This window comes from Ptychodera flava, chromosome 9, assembly GCF_041260155.1.
Source record: "Ptychodera flava strain L36383 chromosome 9, AS_Pfla_20210202, whole genome shotgun sequence".
Taxonomy (NCBI): domain Eukaryota; kingdom Metazoa; phylum Hemichordata; class Enteropneusta; family Ptychoderidae; genus Ptychodera; species Ptychodera flava.
Window position 1 is genome coordinate 19,145,763 of NC_091936.1, and position 17,991 is coordinate 19,163,753.

Consider the following 17,991-nt stretch of genomic DNA (forward strand, 5'->3'; position numbering starts at 1 on the left):
AAATTATTGAATTGACTAGACATGCTGAGAGATTGAGGTATCAATCATTTTATGCATACTCACTATTTTATAAATAACAAACTGATAATGGGTCAAGTTAGTTTTATAAAGTAATTTGACACGGATAAATGCGCTCACTCCACGTAAATTCATGTCATATTTTTCCTAAATCCAAGTCGTCAAGTTCCTTACGTAGTGGCCTCAAGTTCTAGGCTATTGTAGAAAAATTCTACATTCAACCTCATCATCAACTTGCACAACAGATTTCTCAACAGGTAAGAATAAAATGCCTGCACTGATATCTATCTCGCATACTGACGTCATTAATGAAACCAGGATCCTAGCCAACAAACCCTTTTCACTAAGCGTGCTGATGTTACCCCGAGGCCAAAGGCATTGTTCAGTAAACGCCTGACTAGGGACATGTCAGATCACCTTTCAGGAAGCCAGCAGATTGGAAAAGACTAAGTGCAAAGGCTTGAATTTCAAACCCCGCTTGTCTGGTCCAGTGCATTTGCAGAACAACAGCCTGAGAGCGAAAATGGTCAACCAAATAATCGTCGTATATTTAACTTTGCTCCTTGGGATACCAACAGGTAATTGTGATTATGTTAACTTGTTGTTATCTTGTCTGAATTTCCCGTTAAGATTCCGTTAAATTCGCCCATCGTTTGGTGTAGTCTGTCTAACGGTATCCTTTCTAGAAAGACAACCAAAAGTTGGTATTAGCTGCTTTGTACAAAAACTGTCAACAGATGCATAGAATGTGCTGAAACTGTTAGGCTTTGAAATCAGACATTGGTAGCCTTGTAGCTTTAAACTGAATCGACACCAATCATTTTGTAGGGATGGCGCTGCATGACAGCAACTCTCGATACTTAAACAAGATTCCATTGAAAAAATGTTTATGAATACAGCATATATAGGCACAGAGGGGTTCTTATTCGATTTTAATTTTAATGAAACAATTTTAGAAGAGTTACTCTATTTGAGGGTGTTATCACGACCAACCTACTCTATCGGATAGCATTATTTGTAAGCTCACCATGCTAGTGTCTTAGTGTCTAAAACAACAAGGAAACAAATCGACAATATACGAACGGAAATCACTTTAAAATCTCGAGTTTTTTATATAATATATTTACAACTTAATGTAGGGAAACGAATAGTGTCAATAAATTCTAAACCATTTCCACGTGCCAAACTGCAATCGCCATGGTACAAAGAAGTGTAATGTAGTAAACACAATAGCGTCAATAAATTATAAATTATTTCCGCGTGCCAAACTGTGATCGCCATGGTACAAAGAAGTCTAGGTTACGTGTCGCCTTCGGGACTTTGTCATTAACATTAAGTCTATTTATAACTGATGTGACAATAGAAGGTTCCATTCAACAGGCCTTTTTATGTTGAAAAGCAGTGGTGCATGGTGAACAATCAACAAACCAGTATGTACAGATATCTGCTTTCACTACGGCATTAGTGTTTGCAACTTTATCTTTTGAAAACAGAGAAGTCATGACTATCTTACTTCCACATCTCTCTCTCTCTCTCTCTCTCTCTCTCTCTCTCTCTCTCTCTCTCTCTCTGTTGATAAATAAACAAAAGTCAAGGCAAAGTAATATTTATGACTTATTTCACTCTTTGTTGGGTTAGCAGATTATCTTTGATTAATTAGCTTGGAAGCAGACACTATGGAAGACCCGGTATTTGTCTTCACTAGTATCCTTAGTCAATCAATATTTTAAATGGAAGTCGCAGGACTATAAGACTGTCAGTAATCCTTCGGATGTGACTAGTACTATGTAGATGTTTTATTGTCACAAATCCAGTGAAGGAATACGGGTGATGAAATTCGTAAAGAAGTTGATGTTCTAATTTATTGCTTATCAGGAGTCTCAGCCTTATGGGTTTTAGTTTTGCCCGGTTACGTTTTCCCTTTAATGTACACTGTAATCTTCTTAAGTATTGAGTGTTCACGGGGACATACGATTTCTTATACAATGCACCGAGAAATTTCAACTGTTAACACAATTTTAGAGCCACGAAAGTTCACGTTGACTTTTTCAAAATCTAAGGCTACTGTTTTGGCTTCAATATACTTTACACGTATGGCAATCGGATCTGTCGATCTATCTGTCTGTACAAACGTATGTATCTATGTATCTGTGTAACGTATATACATAAGGCCCTGTCCATGAAATTTTGTTCTTGGCCATGCTCGTGGCCATGAACAAATTTGAAATATTTGCATATGACGAAAAAACCAAAACTCCAGAAGTCATTTTCAATGACATAGACTCTGACAAATATAAATTCTGTCAATGTACTACAGTGAAAGTGTACAAATATTATTGTAGATGCACTTTCAGAACAAAATGGTCACCTGCTTGCCATGTCGGATCGTATCGTGAAATCATTCGAAGTGCATATGTATGCCATAGTCAATTTTTCTTGCCCAAAGTTTAAAAGCAATCGGCCGGACAAGTTTGAGATATCTGCAGGACGCACTAACGCACATATGGAACACATTCAATAAATTCAAAGAATTTATACGAGGAGACAAATAACCACTATTTGGTTCAAATTAGCATTTGAATTCGAACTTAAAGGATACAGTTTTCAAAATGTGTTTGTCTTCCTATGGTATAAAAATCTTATTTCTGAAGCAATCCATAATACAAATGTACCATTTTTCTTTGGGTTCCTATAGGGATGATCACATTTCAGTTTGTTTGAATGATTAGGTTAGACGTTTGTAACTTCCACCTGTATTTCCTCTTTCTTAAAGCTACTCCTCTTAACAAACAATCAATATAACATCATATTTTCTCTAGCAACTATGGCCACGCCCATTGCAGTGTGGTCTACAATGCAGTTTACAAGTGGCAAGGGCGCTTCAAACATTGACAAGCTTACCCTAGCAACGATGACCATGGCCGTGCAAACAAGAAAGCAGATGTATTTCTGAAAATTTCGAATAAGAATAATGTAACTCAACTTTAAAAATAATCGAAAATACACTCTGTCTTCCCTAGCAGCAATGACCATGCCCATAGCAACGAGCAACTATACGTGTTTTAGTAAAAAGTATCCACTGTACAATGTCCAACTGGCAAGGCATCACCTATTACTGACTACCAGAACCTAACAACGGTGCCCGAGTCCTTAATGCATGGAAACAGACGTGTTTTAGACAATCGTGAACATGAGTTTCACAACTGTACTTTTAAACAATCGAAATGATGCCCTGCCCTCCATAGCAACAATGACCACGCTAAAACAACAATAGAGTAGAAGTGTTTACAGCTATATAAAGTGTCTATGTATGTATAATTTATGTACATAGTATGTATGTATGTATGTATGTATGTATGTATGTATGTATGTATGTATGTATGTATGTATGTATGTATGTATGTATGTATGTATGTATGTATGTATGTATGTATGTATGTATGTATGTATGTATGTAATTACATTTAACTTAGCCCCTTTGTCCCTATGGAGTACAAAATTTACCAAAAAATGTTTTAAATGAAAACAAAAATTGAAATAATCTGCTCTCTATGAAAATTGAAGTCAAACTTCAAATTTGCTCCTTGATTTTTGCAGACAACAAGCATTACTTCTCCGAGCAATCGCGAGTTTACTTTTAGCTTCTATTGTAATATTCTCTTAGAATCAACGGTCAGACAATGTGGAGGTATACTCAAGTCAATCAGCCGTTTGACTTGTTCTGTTTCACGTGAAACCCGTACTGTTAGCATGGTTAGACCGAACTTTGAGATAGATATTCCGACTGTCAAAAGCCTTACTTCACTGCACCCATACCAGATTCCGGCTGAGCTAGCATAAAGAGCTGGTGTGTCAGTCTATGGCGTGTCAGATTTCATTGGGAGACTACAATTTGTACCTTAAAGTGGAACGCCACATTGCCAACAGTTTTTTCAAACGAATATTTCTCATCTAAGATGACAAGGAAACTCTCTCATACCACATATTTTCAAAAGCAGAGACTGTAAAGTTTAATATGGAAACGAATAGCGTCAATAAATTCTAAACCATTTCCACGTGCCAAACTGCAATCGCCGTGGTACAAAGAAGTGTAATTTAGTGAAACAGAATAGTGTCAATTAATTATAAATTATTTCCGCGTGCCAAACTGTAATCGCCGTGGTACAAAGAAGTTTAGGTTACGAGTCGCCTTCGGGGCTTAGTCCTTAACATGCAGTCTATTTACAACTGATGTAAAAATAGAAGGTTCAATTCAAAAGGCCTTTTTATGTTGAAAAGCAGTGGTGCATGATGAACAATTAACAAACCAGTATGTAGAGATATCTGCTTTCACTACGTCATTATTGTTTGCAACTTTATCTTTTGAAAACAGAGAAGTCCTGACTATCTAACTTCCACATCTCTCTCTCTCTCTCTCTCTCTCTCTCTCTCTCTCTCTCTCTCTCTCTCTCTCTCTCTCTCTCTCTCTCTCTTGTGGGTTAGCAGATCATCTTTGATTAATTAGCTTGCAAGCAGACACTATGGAAAACCCAGTATTTGTCTTCAGTAGTATCCTTAGTCAATCAATATTTAAAATGGAAGTCGCGGGACTACTATAAGGCTGTCAGTAATCCTTCGGATGCAACTAGTACTACGTAGATGTTTTATTGTCACAAATCCAGTGAAGAAATACGGGTGATGACATTTGTAAAGGAGTTGATGTTCTAATTTATTGCTTATCAGGAGTCTCAGCCTTATGGGTTTTAGTTTTGCCCGGTTACGTTTTCCCTTTAATGTACACTGTAATCTTCTTAAGTATTGAGTGTTCATGGGGACATACGAATTGTTATACAATGCACCGAGAAATTTCAACTGGTAACACAATTTTAGAGCCACGAAAGTTCACGTTGACTTTTTCAAAATCTAAGGCTACTGTTTTGGCTTCAATATACCGTATACATATGGCAATCGGAGCTGTCGATCTGTCTGTCTGTACAAACGTATGTATATATGTATCTGTGTTTCACCCTACGCAAAAAACTTGAGAAACGACTTCACATGTCACCTTGTTAATTAATATGTTAATTCATAAACCACGTCCATGAATTTTTGTTGGTGGCCCTGTTGGTGGCCATGTACAAATTTGAAAAAATTTGCAACCAAACCTAAACGAGTCATTTTCAGTGACTTAATCTGTGACAAATATAAATTCTGTCAATGTACTGCAGTGAAAGTGTACAAATCTGATTGTAGATGCACTTTCAGAACAGAATGGCCACCAGGTGGCCATGTCGGGTTGTATCTTGAAATCATTCGTAGTAAATATGTAGTCATATTGTTTTATCCTTGTAAAAGTTTAAAAGAAATCGACCGGACAAGGTTGAGATATCTGCAGGACGCACAAACGAACACATGGAACACATTCTTCAAATCCCAAGACTTTATACGAGGAGACTAATAACAACTGTTTAGTTCAAATTAGCATTTGGATTTGAACTTAAAGGATACCTCACTCAAAATGTGTTTGTCATGCTATAGTGTAAAAATCTTATCTCTGAAGCAGCCCATAATACAAATATACTATTTTTATTTAGGTTTACATTGCGATGATCACATATCAGTTTGTTTGAGTTATTAGGTTAGTCGTGTGTAACATATATTCTCTAGAAACGATGGCAGTGTAGTCTACTGTGCAGTTTACAAGTGGCAAGGGCGCTTCAAACAATTGACAAGCTTACCCTAGCAACGATGACCATGGCTGTGGCAACAAGAAAGCAGATGTGTTTCTGAAAATTTCGAACAAGGATAACGTAACTCAACATGAAAAATAATCGAAACAACACCCTATCTTCCCTAGCAACGATGACCATTCCCATGGCAACGATCAACTGTATGTGTTTCAGTAAAAAGTATCCACTATACAATGTCCAATGGCAAGACGCCACCAAATACTGATTACCAGAACCTAACTACGGTGCCCACGTCTTTAATGCAAGGAAACAGACGTGTTTTAGACCATCGTGAACATCAGTTTAACAACTCTACTTTCAAAAAAATTAAAGTAATGCCTTGCCTTCCATAGCAAGAATGACCACATCAAAACAACAATAGAGTTGAAGTGTTTACAGCCATATAATGTATGTATATAAGTATGTATGTATGTATGTGTGTGTGTGCGCGTGCGTGCGTGCATGCGTGCGTGCGTGCGTGCGCGTGTGTGTGAGTATGTACGTATGCATGTATGTATGTATGCATGTATGTATGTATGTATGTATGTATGTATGTATGTATGTATGTATGTATGTATGTATGTATGTATGTATGTATGTATGTATGTATGTATGTATGTATGTATGTATGTATGTATGTATGTATGGATGGATGTATCTATGTATGTATGTATGTATGTATGTATGTATGTATGTATGTATGTATGTATGTATGTATGTATGTATGTATGTATGTATCTATGTATGTATGTATGTATGTATGTATGTATGTGTGTATGTAATGTAACTGACCTCTTTGTCTCCAAGTAAGAACTTTATTGTCAAATAAAATAGTCGTTTGTTATATAGCATTTGAGAACATAATGTGAAAATTTCAGACATTTTGACCCAACCAGAGTGGAGTTTAATTCTTTGGAAATCATGAAAATAGACTATCAGAGAAATCAGGAAACCCGGTGATTTGCATGCATTTGCTTAAACCCCTGTGCTGACTTAATCAAAAAATCTAGCAACATATTATATGATAATCGCAATTTCAAAAGATGACAAAAAACAGAAACACCTCATATAATCTTCTTAACACCTCAGTTAATCCCGATCCCTGGCTTTTTTCGAGCTTGGGTTTAAATTAACACTTCTTTAAAAAGAAACTTACAATTGCCTGACAAGCTAAAAGGTGAAACCAACAAATATTTTAATCTGGAGATAACAAATTAATTAAAATTGAACAAATATTTGTAAAAACAGTAATTTTGAGCAGAATGCAATGCATTGGTCTATAAGTAGTTTAGGGACATTCTTAGTACACTGTACTTTTGCATACTCCAACGTTTATAAGATATATGTTCAGAGCATTTGATGGTAAAAAGTTTTTTTTATGAAGGCGATTCCTGACTTCATTTGGCATGCATACATGTAATGCTAGAAAGTTGGCCCTTATAGCAGGAAAATAATTCGGGTCCAAAAATTTGTTTCCGAGGTCTTGGATGACCAAGTTGCATGCAACATTAAACAAAATGAAAAAGATTGTAGCGTCTTGCCATTTTTTATCATTTGCACATTTCATTTGACCTACCGAACAGACCTATGGGGAAAGGTTCAGCATAAGTCGAAAATACATTCTTGAGTTGAATTTTCCCACCTAATCCACTTGCACGAAATTGAAAATGCACATACTCAATTTAGTATCAAAAGGTACTTGGCTAGTATTTGAACAATGCACGTGAGTATTGAGCCAGAATCTAATGAACGATATAAGCGCGTAATCTTTGGCTTTGTTGCACATACATCAGCACATCTTTGAATGCAAATTTAGACTATTTGACATTGATGGATTTCAAAGAACGACCGTTTGATGTGTGTGATTCTGGTAACTTATTCGTTTGATTGCAAAATGTATCAAATTAGGTGTCGCATAATTGAACAAACTATTATAAGTACAGACAAAAGGGCAGTCAAACTATTCCATCTCAGAGAAAACCATGGTAATCATACTGAGGTTATTCAACTTCTAGACTTGTATCTATACTGTGGGTATGCCTCTCAAAACACTTATTTCACCCTCTCGCATATATCGCATACATATTCAAGCGTTCACGTGTGCTTATCCTGGGTGAATGGCATATCATTGTTCAGAAATTGACCCTCGCTTGATTTTGAAATATTTCCGGCTAAGCTAGCCCGTACTTTGACCTCTTTATCATGCAAGCTATTTTTTTCGACATATAAATGATAGTCGATGCCATCTATCATATTACGCTAGTGATCCACTGGATCGTTCAAAACTCTTCCATGAACTAGCTGCCAGTCAAAAAAGTATTTTTCCAGTTTTTTTGGAGAAATTTGAATGACCAGAAAGTCTAATCGTTACCTATCTTTAAACAGACCTAAACGGCCATACCATTTGGAACAAAGTTGATTAGTGCAATCATGAATTTCTCTTTTTAAAATGCAAATAGGTTTATCGGCAAATCGGTCTGTGAAATAAAGGAAAATTTAAAGTAACATTTGAAAATTTTAGTCCCGTACATCAATGCATTATTTTGCTTTTATTGTTCCAGGTAGTAAGTTACAAAATCTTCTGAAAGCGGAATCTATTTCAACGTAACTTTATGCCCAGTATATCAAACGATCGTACCTTAGCACAATAAATACTCTAAGATCAAAATTGATATAGACTTCAGAGAGGCAAACACATATCTAACATTATGTGTATACATGATGCTTCGTTACTTAAAATGCTGTCACATTGTCGTTATCTCTTATTTGCCCATAATATAGAAATAAAGGATAAAGCGCTGACCATTGACGTTTATTTAGGGGCAAAGGCGAGAAAATTAACGCGCTAGTGCGCTAGGCTTGCCGAGTCCGTTAATTTTGGCTTTGCTCGAGCCCGCGCCCATAAATAAACGCTAATGGTCAGCGCGGAGAGTACAGTTATTTCCATTATATTATCAACGGGCTCAGGAAAACCGTCAAAATTCACGAAAATTTCCAACGCAAAAGACAATGGGGCCCTAGAACTTGTCAGTGAGTGCGCGCGCTTTAAAAAATTTGCAAATCCGGAGATAGAAAAAAAAGTCTAAACTTGGCCCACAAATGCTCATTTTATTTTTGGATTGATCATGATCTTTGTACAAATCACAATTTACGGTTCAGCTGTAAAGTTACGAAGTTTACGATTTTATTCATATTCACTGGCATGCAAACAAACCATTTCTGCGCATTTGTGGGCAGTCACAAGGTTCAACTCGACCATTTAAATGCGACGGACAGCGCAGGCGGCAGAAGTTGCAACTGAAAAATGACCTGAGGGCAGCGCTGCCCCAAGGGCAGCTCAGAGTGGAGGAAACATGTGCACAACATTCAGTGACGTCACTGATGAACTGTATATCTGCCCTGAGGGCAGCTCAGATATATTGCTGCCCTCAGGGCAGATTGGCAGATAGGATAGGAAATGTATGTCTGCCCTGAGGACAGCTCAGATATGTTGCTGCCCTCAGGGCAGATTGGTAGATGGATAGGAAATGTATGTCTGCCCTGAGGGTAGCTCTGATATATTGCTGCCCTCAGGGCAGATTAATAGATATACAATTATGCAATGATGTGTGAGCATAGCAAATGTGTGTCTGCCCTGGGGGCAGCTCAGATATATTGCTGCCCTCGGGGCAGATTGGTAGATAGTATAGGAAATGTATGTCTGCCCTCAGGGCAGATTGATAGATATACAATTATGCAATGATGTGTGAGCATAGGAAATGTATGTCTGCCCTGAGGGCAGCTCAGATATATTGCTGCCCTCAGGGCAGATTGGTAGATATACCCTATGCAATACTTTCAAGATAGGAAATGTATGTCTGCCTTGAGGGTAGCTCAGACATATTGCTGCCCTCAGGGCAGACATATTTATATATCCTATCCTTAAAGTATTGCATAGTGCAATCTACCAATCTGGACTTAGAGCAGCAATAAGTTTTGCATAGTGTATATCTACCTATCTGCCCTGAGGGCAGCAATATATTAGAGCTGCCCTTAGGGCAGACATACATTTCCTATCCTTAAAGTATTACATTGTGTATATCTACCGATCTGCCCTGAGGGCAGCATTTATCTGAGCTGCCCTCAGGGCAGACATACAGTTCCTCAGTGACGTCATTGGATGTTGTGCACATGTCTACTCCGCTCTGAACTGCCCTATGGGCAGCGCTGCCCTAAGGTCATTTTTCAGTTGCAACTTCTGCCGCCTGCGACGGACAGCGCATGATGATATAATTGTGACTTAAAGTGTGTCGGTGACCTTTGGCATACATTGAGCAAATTTCAACAGTCATAGTAAAAGTTTGTTAAGCATTTTATGTCACAAATATTTTTATGGAGCCATTTCTTGACCTCAGATAAAAACATGTCATCTCAGAAAGTTTTTCCTCTATGAAAATAGTATAGGGACTACATTTATTTCGATGATTTAGGTTGATATGAATTATATTTCTCAATATGCAAAAAATAAACAAACTGTAGGATTTTCGGCCATATCTTATCATTTGCTTGTATTGTTTAGCTTCGAAGTAGGGCCTAAAGACGCGGTTAAGTGACAGTCTAAATTTATTTAAAATTTTTAAGATTACCATTCGCCTATTTCAAATGACATTTACCACATACAACGATTTCGTATTTAGTTATAGAAGGAACTTCCACTTACTGTTGTATTTCCCATGCCTTCCAGTGATACGATCTTAAATATATGCATATTAATTTTAAATAAAAATACTTTGCAAGTGTTTGAATGATATTCGTCCGTATTGGAGGTATTTGATGCACGAAATTAGTGTGACCTTCGATCAAGTTTCACGTACCTAAACACTTTCATAAATGTAGATCGTGTATGTAACAGATGAATATTGATAAATATTCCAGAACGAATGTATCATATTATATTATATATATTATATAAGCGATTCTATTCACTAATTGTTTGGGACAATTGCACTAAAAGAGCGACCAAGGTGTACAAAGGGCTCCACTTCTCAGGGAATGCTGTGTTTTGCATATGAAATAAGACATTACCTCCGAGTCGACACTTAATAACAGCTGATACCATTATGGATATTGGTCATCTAGGTGCGCATGCATCGTAACATTTCTGCTCGATGTCTGAAACGAACATGCAAAGTTTTGGAAACCTGGAATCATAAAATGATAAGAATGCATCATTAAATTAAACAAGATTTACTGAGCAGACCGATTGATCGTCTAAATTAACATACAGAGCCTGTCCCCTATCTTTTATTTTTAAAGGGGCAGACTGGACGATGTATTTCGACGTGAAAGTCGCGAACTACACAGGAGATCGTGAACTGATAGCACATGTTTTCGAAAAGTTCCCAAGATTCATGTGTGAAGATCCTGTCAGGATGCAAGTGAAGATGTACGATAGTGAAAGTACTCATCTGACAAGGGGATTATTTAGTACAGATAGCGCACAGGACGGATTTCTTTGTCTCAACGTCAACCATTCGAACAGTGTATGCGAGAACTATCAAGTTCGATACTGTTGTCCTGGTAAAGTAAATTATTAAAAGTACATGATTAAATAATATGGAAGTTAAGACTTAAAATTATAACCCAAAATATCAGGAGGAAAGTTTAAACGTATCGCTATTCAAAAATGTCTGTGAGTAGTGCAACTTTCGTATCAAAATCAAAACTTTTAAATTGGGAAAACGTTTCGGTGATTTTCAATTGAGTTAAATACATATTTGCTGACTTTTAGTCCAAAACAAATCACACGGATAACATATTGTAAAACTTCACTGTCGCGAGATAAATACTGTTCCTGATATAGAAATTTTATTTCAAATTTCACCCAAGTTTTTTATCCATTAACACTACTATTTTTACTCTTGTGATAAGCTAACACACTTTCTTTGTCACTGTAGTCTTTAAAGAATCTCGCGAATTTGCAGAATTCATTTAACACAGACCGTGGGCGTAATGCATCTGTAATCCTAAGATCTCAGACCACATCTCTCTCTCTCTCTCTCTCTCTCTCTCTCTCTCTCTCTCTCTCTCTCTCTCTCTCTCTCTCTCTCTCTCTCTCTCTCTCTCTCTCTCTCTCTCAGGAGGGCATGGGGCCAAATGGTGTCTCATAGATGAAGAACTACAACACCATCCCCCGGAGAAAATCTATTCCATCGCAATCAGAGAGGTAGGTTCAAATTATTTTGACGGAAAACAACAATTTAATGTAGAAAAGATACTGGGTCTTAAAACGTAAGGAAGACATAAATTGATGCTTCATATGTATACTATCCTCCTTTGTGAAGAAATATACATGCAAAAATTGGATTCGCCAAGTATCTACCATTTCTTGTATCGTACGCGTTAGCTTTTTGTTTGGTAATAGGTAAATTCGTTTTAAGTGGCTTGACAGTGCAAAACGTCTCTTAGGAACTCATAAGAGTTTTCCTAAAGTCTGTGACGCTTACGTAAATTTCAAAATATCCTTGGGTCTTGGCTTGCATAGATGTGAGTTGTCGAATTTCCAATAAAGACCTCCGTCAGTTCAAAAGTATGGTTGCTTCCGGTTACGTACATACACATGTTGCTATGTGCCGTGACATATATCTGACGTCCAAGCTTTCTCTTAATGCTCCTGGAAACAGTATCTACAGGGTTTTATCAAACTAAGTTTTGACACAGATGTAGGTCAATGATATTATTCCACTCCAAGAGCTACTCCTACTGTAATAGTATATGTAGAGGTAACAGTATGAATATACGGCAAATCATGAGAAATACTCTAGACCTGTGTAACAACAATTAATCCAAGTGATGTTCGATATTGTGTTTCAGAACACCAAGGTTGATGAAGAAGTTTGGAGAATACCTTTCGACGATATTCTCGGCTCTGGCGAAACCTCAATTCACGATGTAGCCATAGCAGTCGACATAGTGCATGGAAATAAGGTAATCGATCTTATCTTGCATCGCTGGTTTGAGACTGGCGATTGTTGCGTTCACAGGGGATCGATGGTGAGCCGTTAGTGTTATCGTACATAAGAATTTAAGCGTTATTCTAGGAACTCATATCTTGGCAGCTTTCTTGGATAAGAGTCCCGTTCAGCCAGGAACAAATTTGCAAGACTTTATGGGGATTTTGTTACATTAAATTTATGTTGATGTCAGTCGATTTGTTATTTCAACACGATTGGAACTAATTTGGGATAATTGTATGGTGAAGTAATGTCTGTTTAGTCTGCAAATGTAAGTTCATGTTCTTTTCTTTTTACGTTATACACTTCTTTTTATGAGTAATTTGTAATAGTGAAACATCCAGTTATACGGCACCTAACACTTTTGAGAAATTTGAAAAAATATGAAGATCCAATTATCCCAAATTAGTTTCAATCGTGTTTTTATAAGACTGTTAAAAGGGACAAAGTAGCAATTGTTTGGTATTATGTTTTTGTAATGTGGCGTGGTCTAGTTGTGGTATGATCATGATCGTTCTGTACGTATATTGTTCATGGTTGTCGGTTCGATTCCGCCTTACTCGGGTAAGGCTAGTAAGGGTCTGGTAATAACGCATAATATAGGCGAGTGGTACATCATGATTCGGTTTGTTTAATCACGATACTTCTAATGATTACAATATCTAGAAAGGTTGGCTCTCTACAAAGACGTGGTCCACCATAGCCAAACAGACGGGGCTTCTCACTGAAGTCAGTACGTCAAAGTCTCAGAGCATCTACATCTCTGTAAAGGAATGCATCAAGAATTGCGTCTCTCTCTAGAAAGCGTTAAACGTCTTTGGTATGCATCTATAATTAACTAAAGGAGGGAGGTACATCACTCTCGTTTAACTACAGTGTCAAACAGGACGAAGTGATCTGTCGTCATAGCTGAGCAGTTGTTAAATAGTACGGCTACGTCAAAGGTCAGGAAAATAAACAAGGAGAGGTCATTCTCACGATGCATCACGTGTAGGGTTACTGTCGTTCAGAGTCATCGTCTGTTGTCAAAAATAAATTGAAAAGACTGAAATACTAAGCAAGCGGTGGGCGATATCTCATACTATTTGCAATTTGTTTCAGTAGTTAGGGGAAGCATTGTGTTGATTACTACATGATAAGGGCCTGAATTAAGTACAGGCAGTTTTTGAATAATTTGTTTAAAATAAGATCACGCAAATATTCATCCTTTTCAAGTGTTCAGTGGTCCTTCTAAAGTGGGAAAACAAGAGCAGATTCTTGGAAAAGTAAAAGTCACGAAAAGAATAGTGGTTTTCGTGCTTCACCAGTTAAAAATTCGATCAAGTTTATGATGATCAAATAACGACTTAAGTGGGCAACATGTCCTAAAAGGAATGCATCAGAAACTGGTGTAGAAACAAAACTGAGCAAACTAGATGTTCGTTAAGTTTATTTCTTCTATACAGAAACGTGGTCCTTCGTATTGTTTTTAAAATATTTGCTGTAAAGACAGGTCTTTCATAAATGTTGTAGCTGTTAAACGCCAGTGCATTCAGCTTTCTATTGTAAACCCTTTCACCACCATGGTTTTGTCCAATCCATTGTTTCCTATGGCTAAGTTGGACCTGTATACAGGGAACTGGGGGTGAAAGGGTTAATCGTATTTCAGAGAGTCGTGAAAATAAGCCAATTGTAATAATATCTCGCTCTCATTAAACTTACAGCATAGCACAAAGCTTAATACAACTAATGTGCTCAAAAAGTCTGATCAATCTAAGGTGATATAATATTCATATCGTGTCCTAATTACAGTATTTACAACTACGTAGCTAAGCCACTAAGCAGTTTTGCATGCTAAGTACCACAAAAGTAATTATGGCAAAAGTGCCGCGGGAGACTGGTCAAATTCAGTGAACAAAGTTTTGACATATGGTAAAACATATTCAGACAAGGTTACTATAATATGTCATATTTACAAAGCTTTCATCATGGCTAACGCTAAGTTTGACAAATACACCTTGTAAGTCGGAACAAATTCAGTCATTCGTTTTGACATACACACCAAACGACACCCACCAAACACCATAACACAGTCCCTCTATCCACGGATAGAGGGGCTGTGACCATAAGAATGAGCATAGAGCATTATAGGGGCGTTCATAGTTTATATCGAGATTCGGTTGCTAATACTTTCGGAATGGCCCCTTAATCACATTCATTAATTATTCATATTACTGGTAATTATGCAGACCGAGCCCTTTACTTCAAAATCTAATCAAACCTTCATCAAGCCGTGTTTATGCTATATACCAAAGCACATGACATTCTGGTCGATTTTTATCTACGGCTTGATGGAAGGACACTCACGTGCACGAACACAAACTTGCACGCAAACGGGCATGGCCCACAACAAGGCTCATGCTCCCTGTGTGACACTTTCTGACAAGCATTAAATACTCTGAGACCCCGCCACCTCATGAACAAATGAACCTTAACAAAAATAATTTAAATAGCTGATTAGTTATACAAAATGTCTGTTTTTATAAAGTAACGCTTTATATTGTAACGCTTTTGTTTCTGCGCTTATATGTGAATGCTTTACTTTCACCGTTAGACGGAGTTGCTGTCGTTTAAAATATTTCTAAATATGTTTATTTTATCTTATATTGTTTCTTTTTTTATTACACTATACAGAACAATCGTTTTTCCGTCAGTGAAAACAATTCATCGGTTATCCTTGCTAGCCTGCTCGATGCAGATATTTTATCTTTGTACTCACTCGTTATCCATCTAACCTTCACGGTATGTAGACCCTCGATCTTCGTTTCCAACTATACCTAAAATGCTGAAAGTCAAATTTTGATTCACAACAACACACATATATTACGTTATCGTTTCCTTGTGAACTCATCCGGTAATGAGGTCAAAATTTGCATGGAAATTATAACAACCAGTACACGACAAATCTTTACATTGCACATTGCGTGCCTGTGCCTTTCCAGATTCGTTCTCCGATACATACATATACATATACATATATATATATATATATATATATATATATATATATATATATATATATATATATATATATATATATATATATATATATATATATATATATATATATATATATATATATATAGGTGTGTAGCTGTGTGTATGTGTGTGTGTGTGTTTCGAAGAACGAATCTGGAAAGACACACATACACACACACACACACACATATATATATATATATATATATATATATATATATATATATATTATATATATATATAATATATATATCAGGAAAATGAAAAAAAGAAATCGCAAAGGTATTTTGTGGCATTAATCTAAAGATCACAATTGAGACAAACCAGAAAATAACAAATGTCTTGGATGTGACATTTATTGTAAATGACGGCAAGTTCTATCCATATCAGCCATATCGTAAACCAAACGACCAAACAATGTACTCCATAAGCAGTCTCATCACCCGCAAACTATTATCAAACACATCCAGTGATAAGGGCAGTGATAAGTTTGATAAATACAAGTTCACTACAACACAGCGTTGAATTCTAGTGATAAGTTTGATAAATACAAGTTCACTACAACACAGCGTTGAATTCAAGTGTTTACACCGACCAAATTCAATATATCAAGACCAACCAATGAAAGAGGAGAAGCAATATCAGGAAATGTAACATCACGTGGTTCAACTCCCTTTCACTAAAAACATTGAAACTAATATCGCCAAAAATTTCTTGAACAAACACTTTCCAAAGGGGTCCTAACTTCACAAATATTTCAATGGAACAGTTACAGCTGCGAATGTCGCCAGTATAATAAAATTGCTTAATAAAAGGGTAATCCCCGGCAGCAAGCGTTAAAATCGACCAGCTGCTTGTAATTGCCAGGACAAGTCTACAAGCCCGTTAAAAGGTGACTGTCAAGCAAAGGTGTCGTTTAAAAGGCCAAAGTATCAACGGGAGCTTATAAGAAGAAAGTTTACATCGGCCTCGCTGATAACACTTTCAAGACCGCTTTGCTAATAACATAGAATCGTTCCGTAACAAATTGTATGAGAATAGTTATCCACTGTTAAAGTTTATTTGGTTACTTAAGAACAAGGACCCGGTCTTTGACGAGTCATGGATGGTCGATGATTGATGCTGACAAATCTAAGGGGATATTAAGGGGTTATTTTAGTTCTGACTGTCTGACTGAAAATTGCAGGATGCATGAAACTTTAGTAACAGATATTATTACTTTTAAGTTGAGTACTTGAAGTAATTTATGTTATATATATATATATATATATATATATATATATATATATATATATATATATATATATATATATATATAATATATATATACACACACAAAATGTATACAATGTGCCCTCCCGGTTATCACCATAATGGCTTTATGGCGACCTCTGAAACTTGGGCACAGAGAGTACAGTTACACATTGTTGAGGATTGAAAATATGGACTCACCAGAGTGCTCTAACGGCAATACATACCATTAGCGAAGCATAGTGCCAACAGTGAACGCCCCTTATATTACGCAAGAGGCTACCAACAATCTCAGAGTGCTCTAACCACTATTAAAGCAGTGAGCGAAATACACAAAATGTATACAATGTGCCCTCCCGTTATCACCATAATGGCTTTATGGCGACCTCTGAACTGGGCACAGAGAGTACGGTTACACATTGTTGAGGATTGAAGTCTAGGACTCACCAGAGTGCTCTAACGGCAATACATACCATGAGCGAAGCATAGTGCCACAGTGAACGCCCTTATATTACGCAAGAGGCTGCCCAACAATCTCAGATCTCAGATATATATATAAATATATATATTATATATATATATATATATATATATATATATATATATATATATATTTATATATATGTATAATGTATGTATATATACATATATATAAATACATACATACGTAACATACATACATACATACATACATACATAAACATACATACATACATAATATACACACACATATATATATATATATATATATATATATATATATATATATATATATATCTTCAAGGTGTAAAACAGTGCCCAATAACTCTATGACAGAGCAATTTACGAATATATATATATATATATATATATATATATATATATATATATATATATATATATATATATATATATATATATATATATTCAGAACGAAGTCTTTGGCCTCTCCATCTAAATATTGAAGTTAACGGTGTCCATGGGTGGCCATTGGTATATAACACCACATGTGAGACCACACTTCA

The 17,991-nt window shown here is 36.4% G+C and overlaps 1 protein-coding gene across 1 annotated transcript in view; it reads left to right on the top strand.

The window, feature by feature from the left end:
- Nucleotides 1–378: 378 nt before the first annotated feature.
- LOC139140261 (fibroblast growth factor receptor-like) overlaps nucleotides 379–17,991 on the top strand; it is a 129,025-nt gene continuing 111,412 nt past the window's right edge. Inside the window, exons 1-5 of the mRNA XM_070709385.1 lie at nucleotides 379–596; nucleotides 11,022–11,285; nucleotides 11,846–11,931; nucleotides 12,579–12,692; nucleotides 15,392–15,499. Of these exons, the coding sequence (XP_070565486.1) occupies nucleotides 542–596; nucleotides 11,022–11,285; nucleotides 11,846–11,931; nucleotides 12,579–12,692; nucleotides 15,392–15,499 (627 nt within the window). The 5' untranslated portion in view covers nucleotides 379–541. The remainder of the gene's footprint in view (nucleotides 597–11,021; nucleotides 11,286–11,845; nucleotides 11,932–12,578; nucleotides 12,693–15,391; nucleotides 15,500–17,991) is intronic.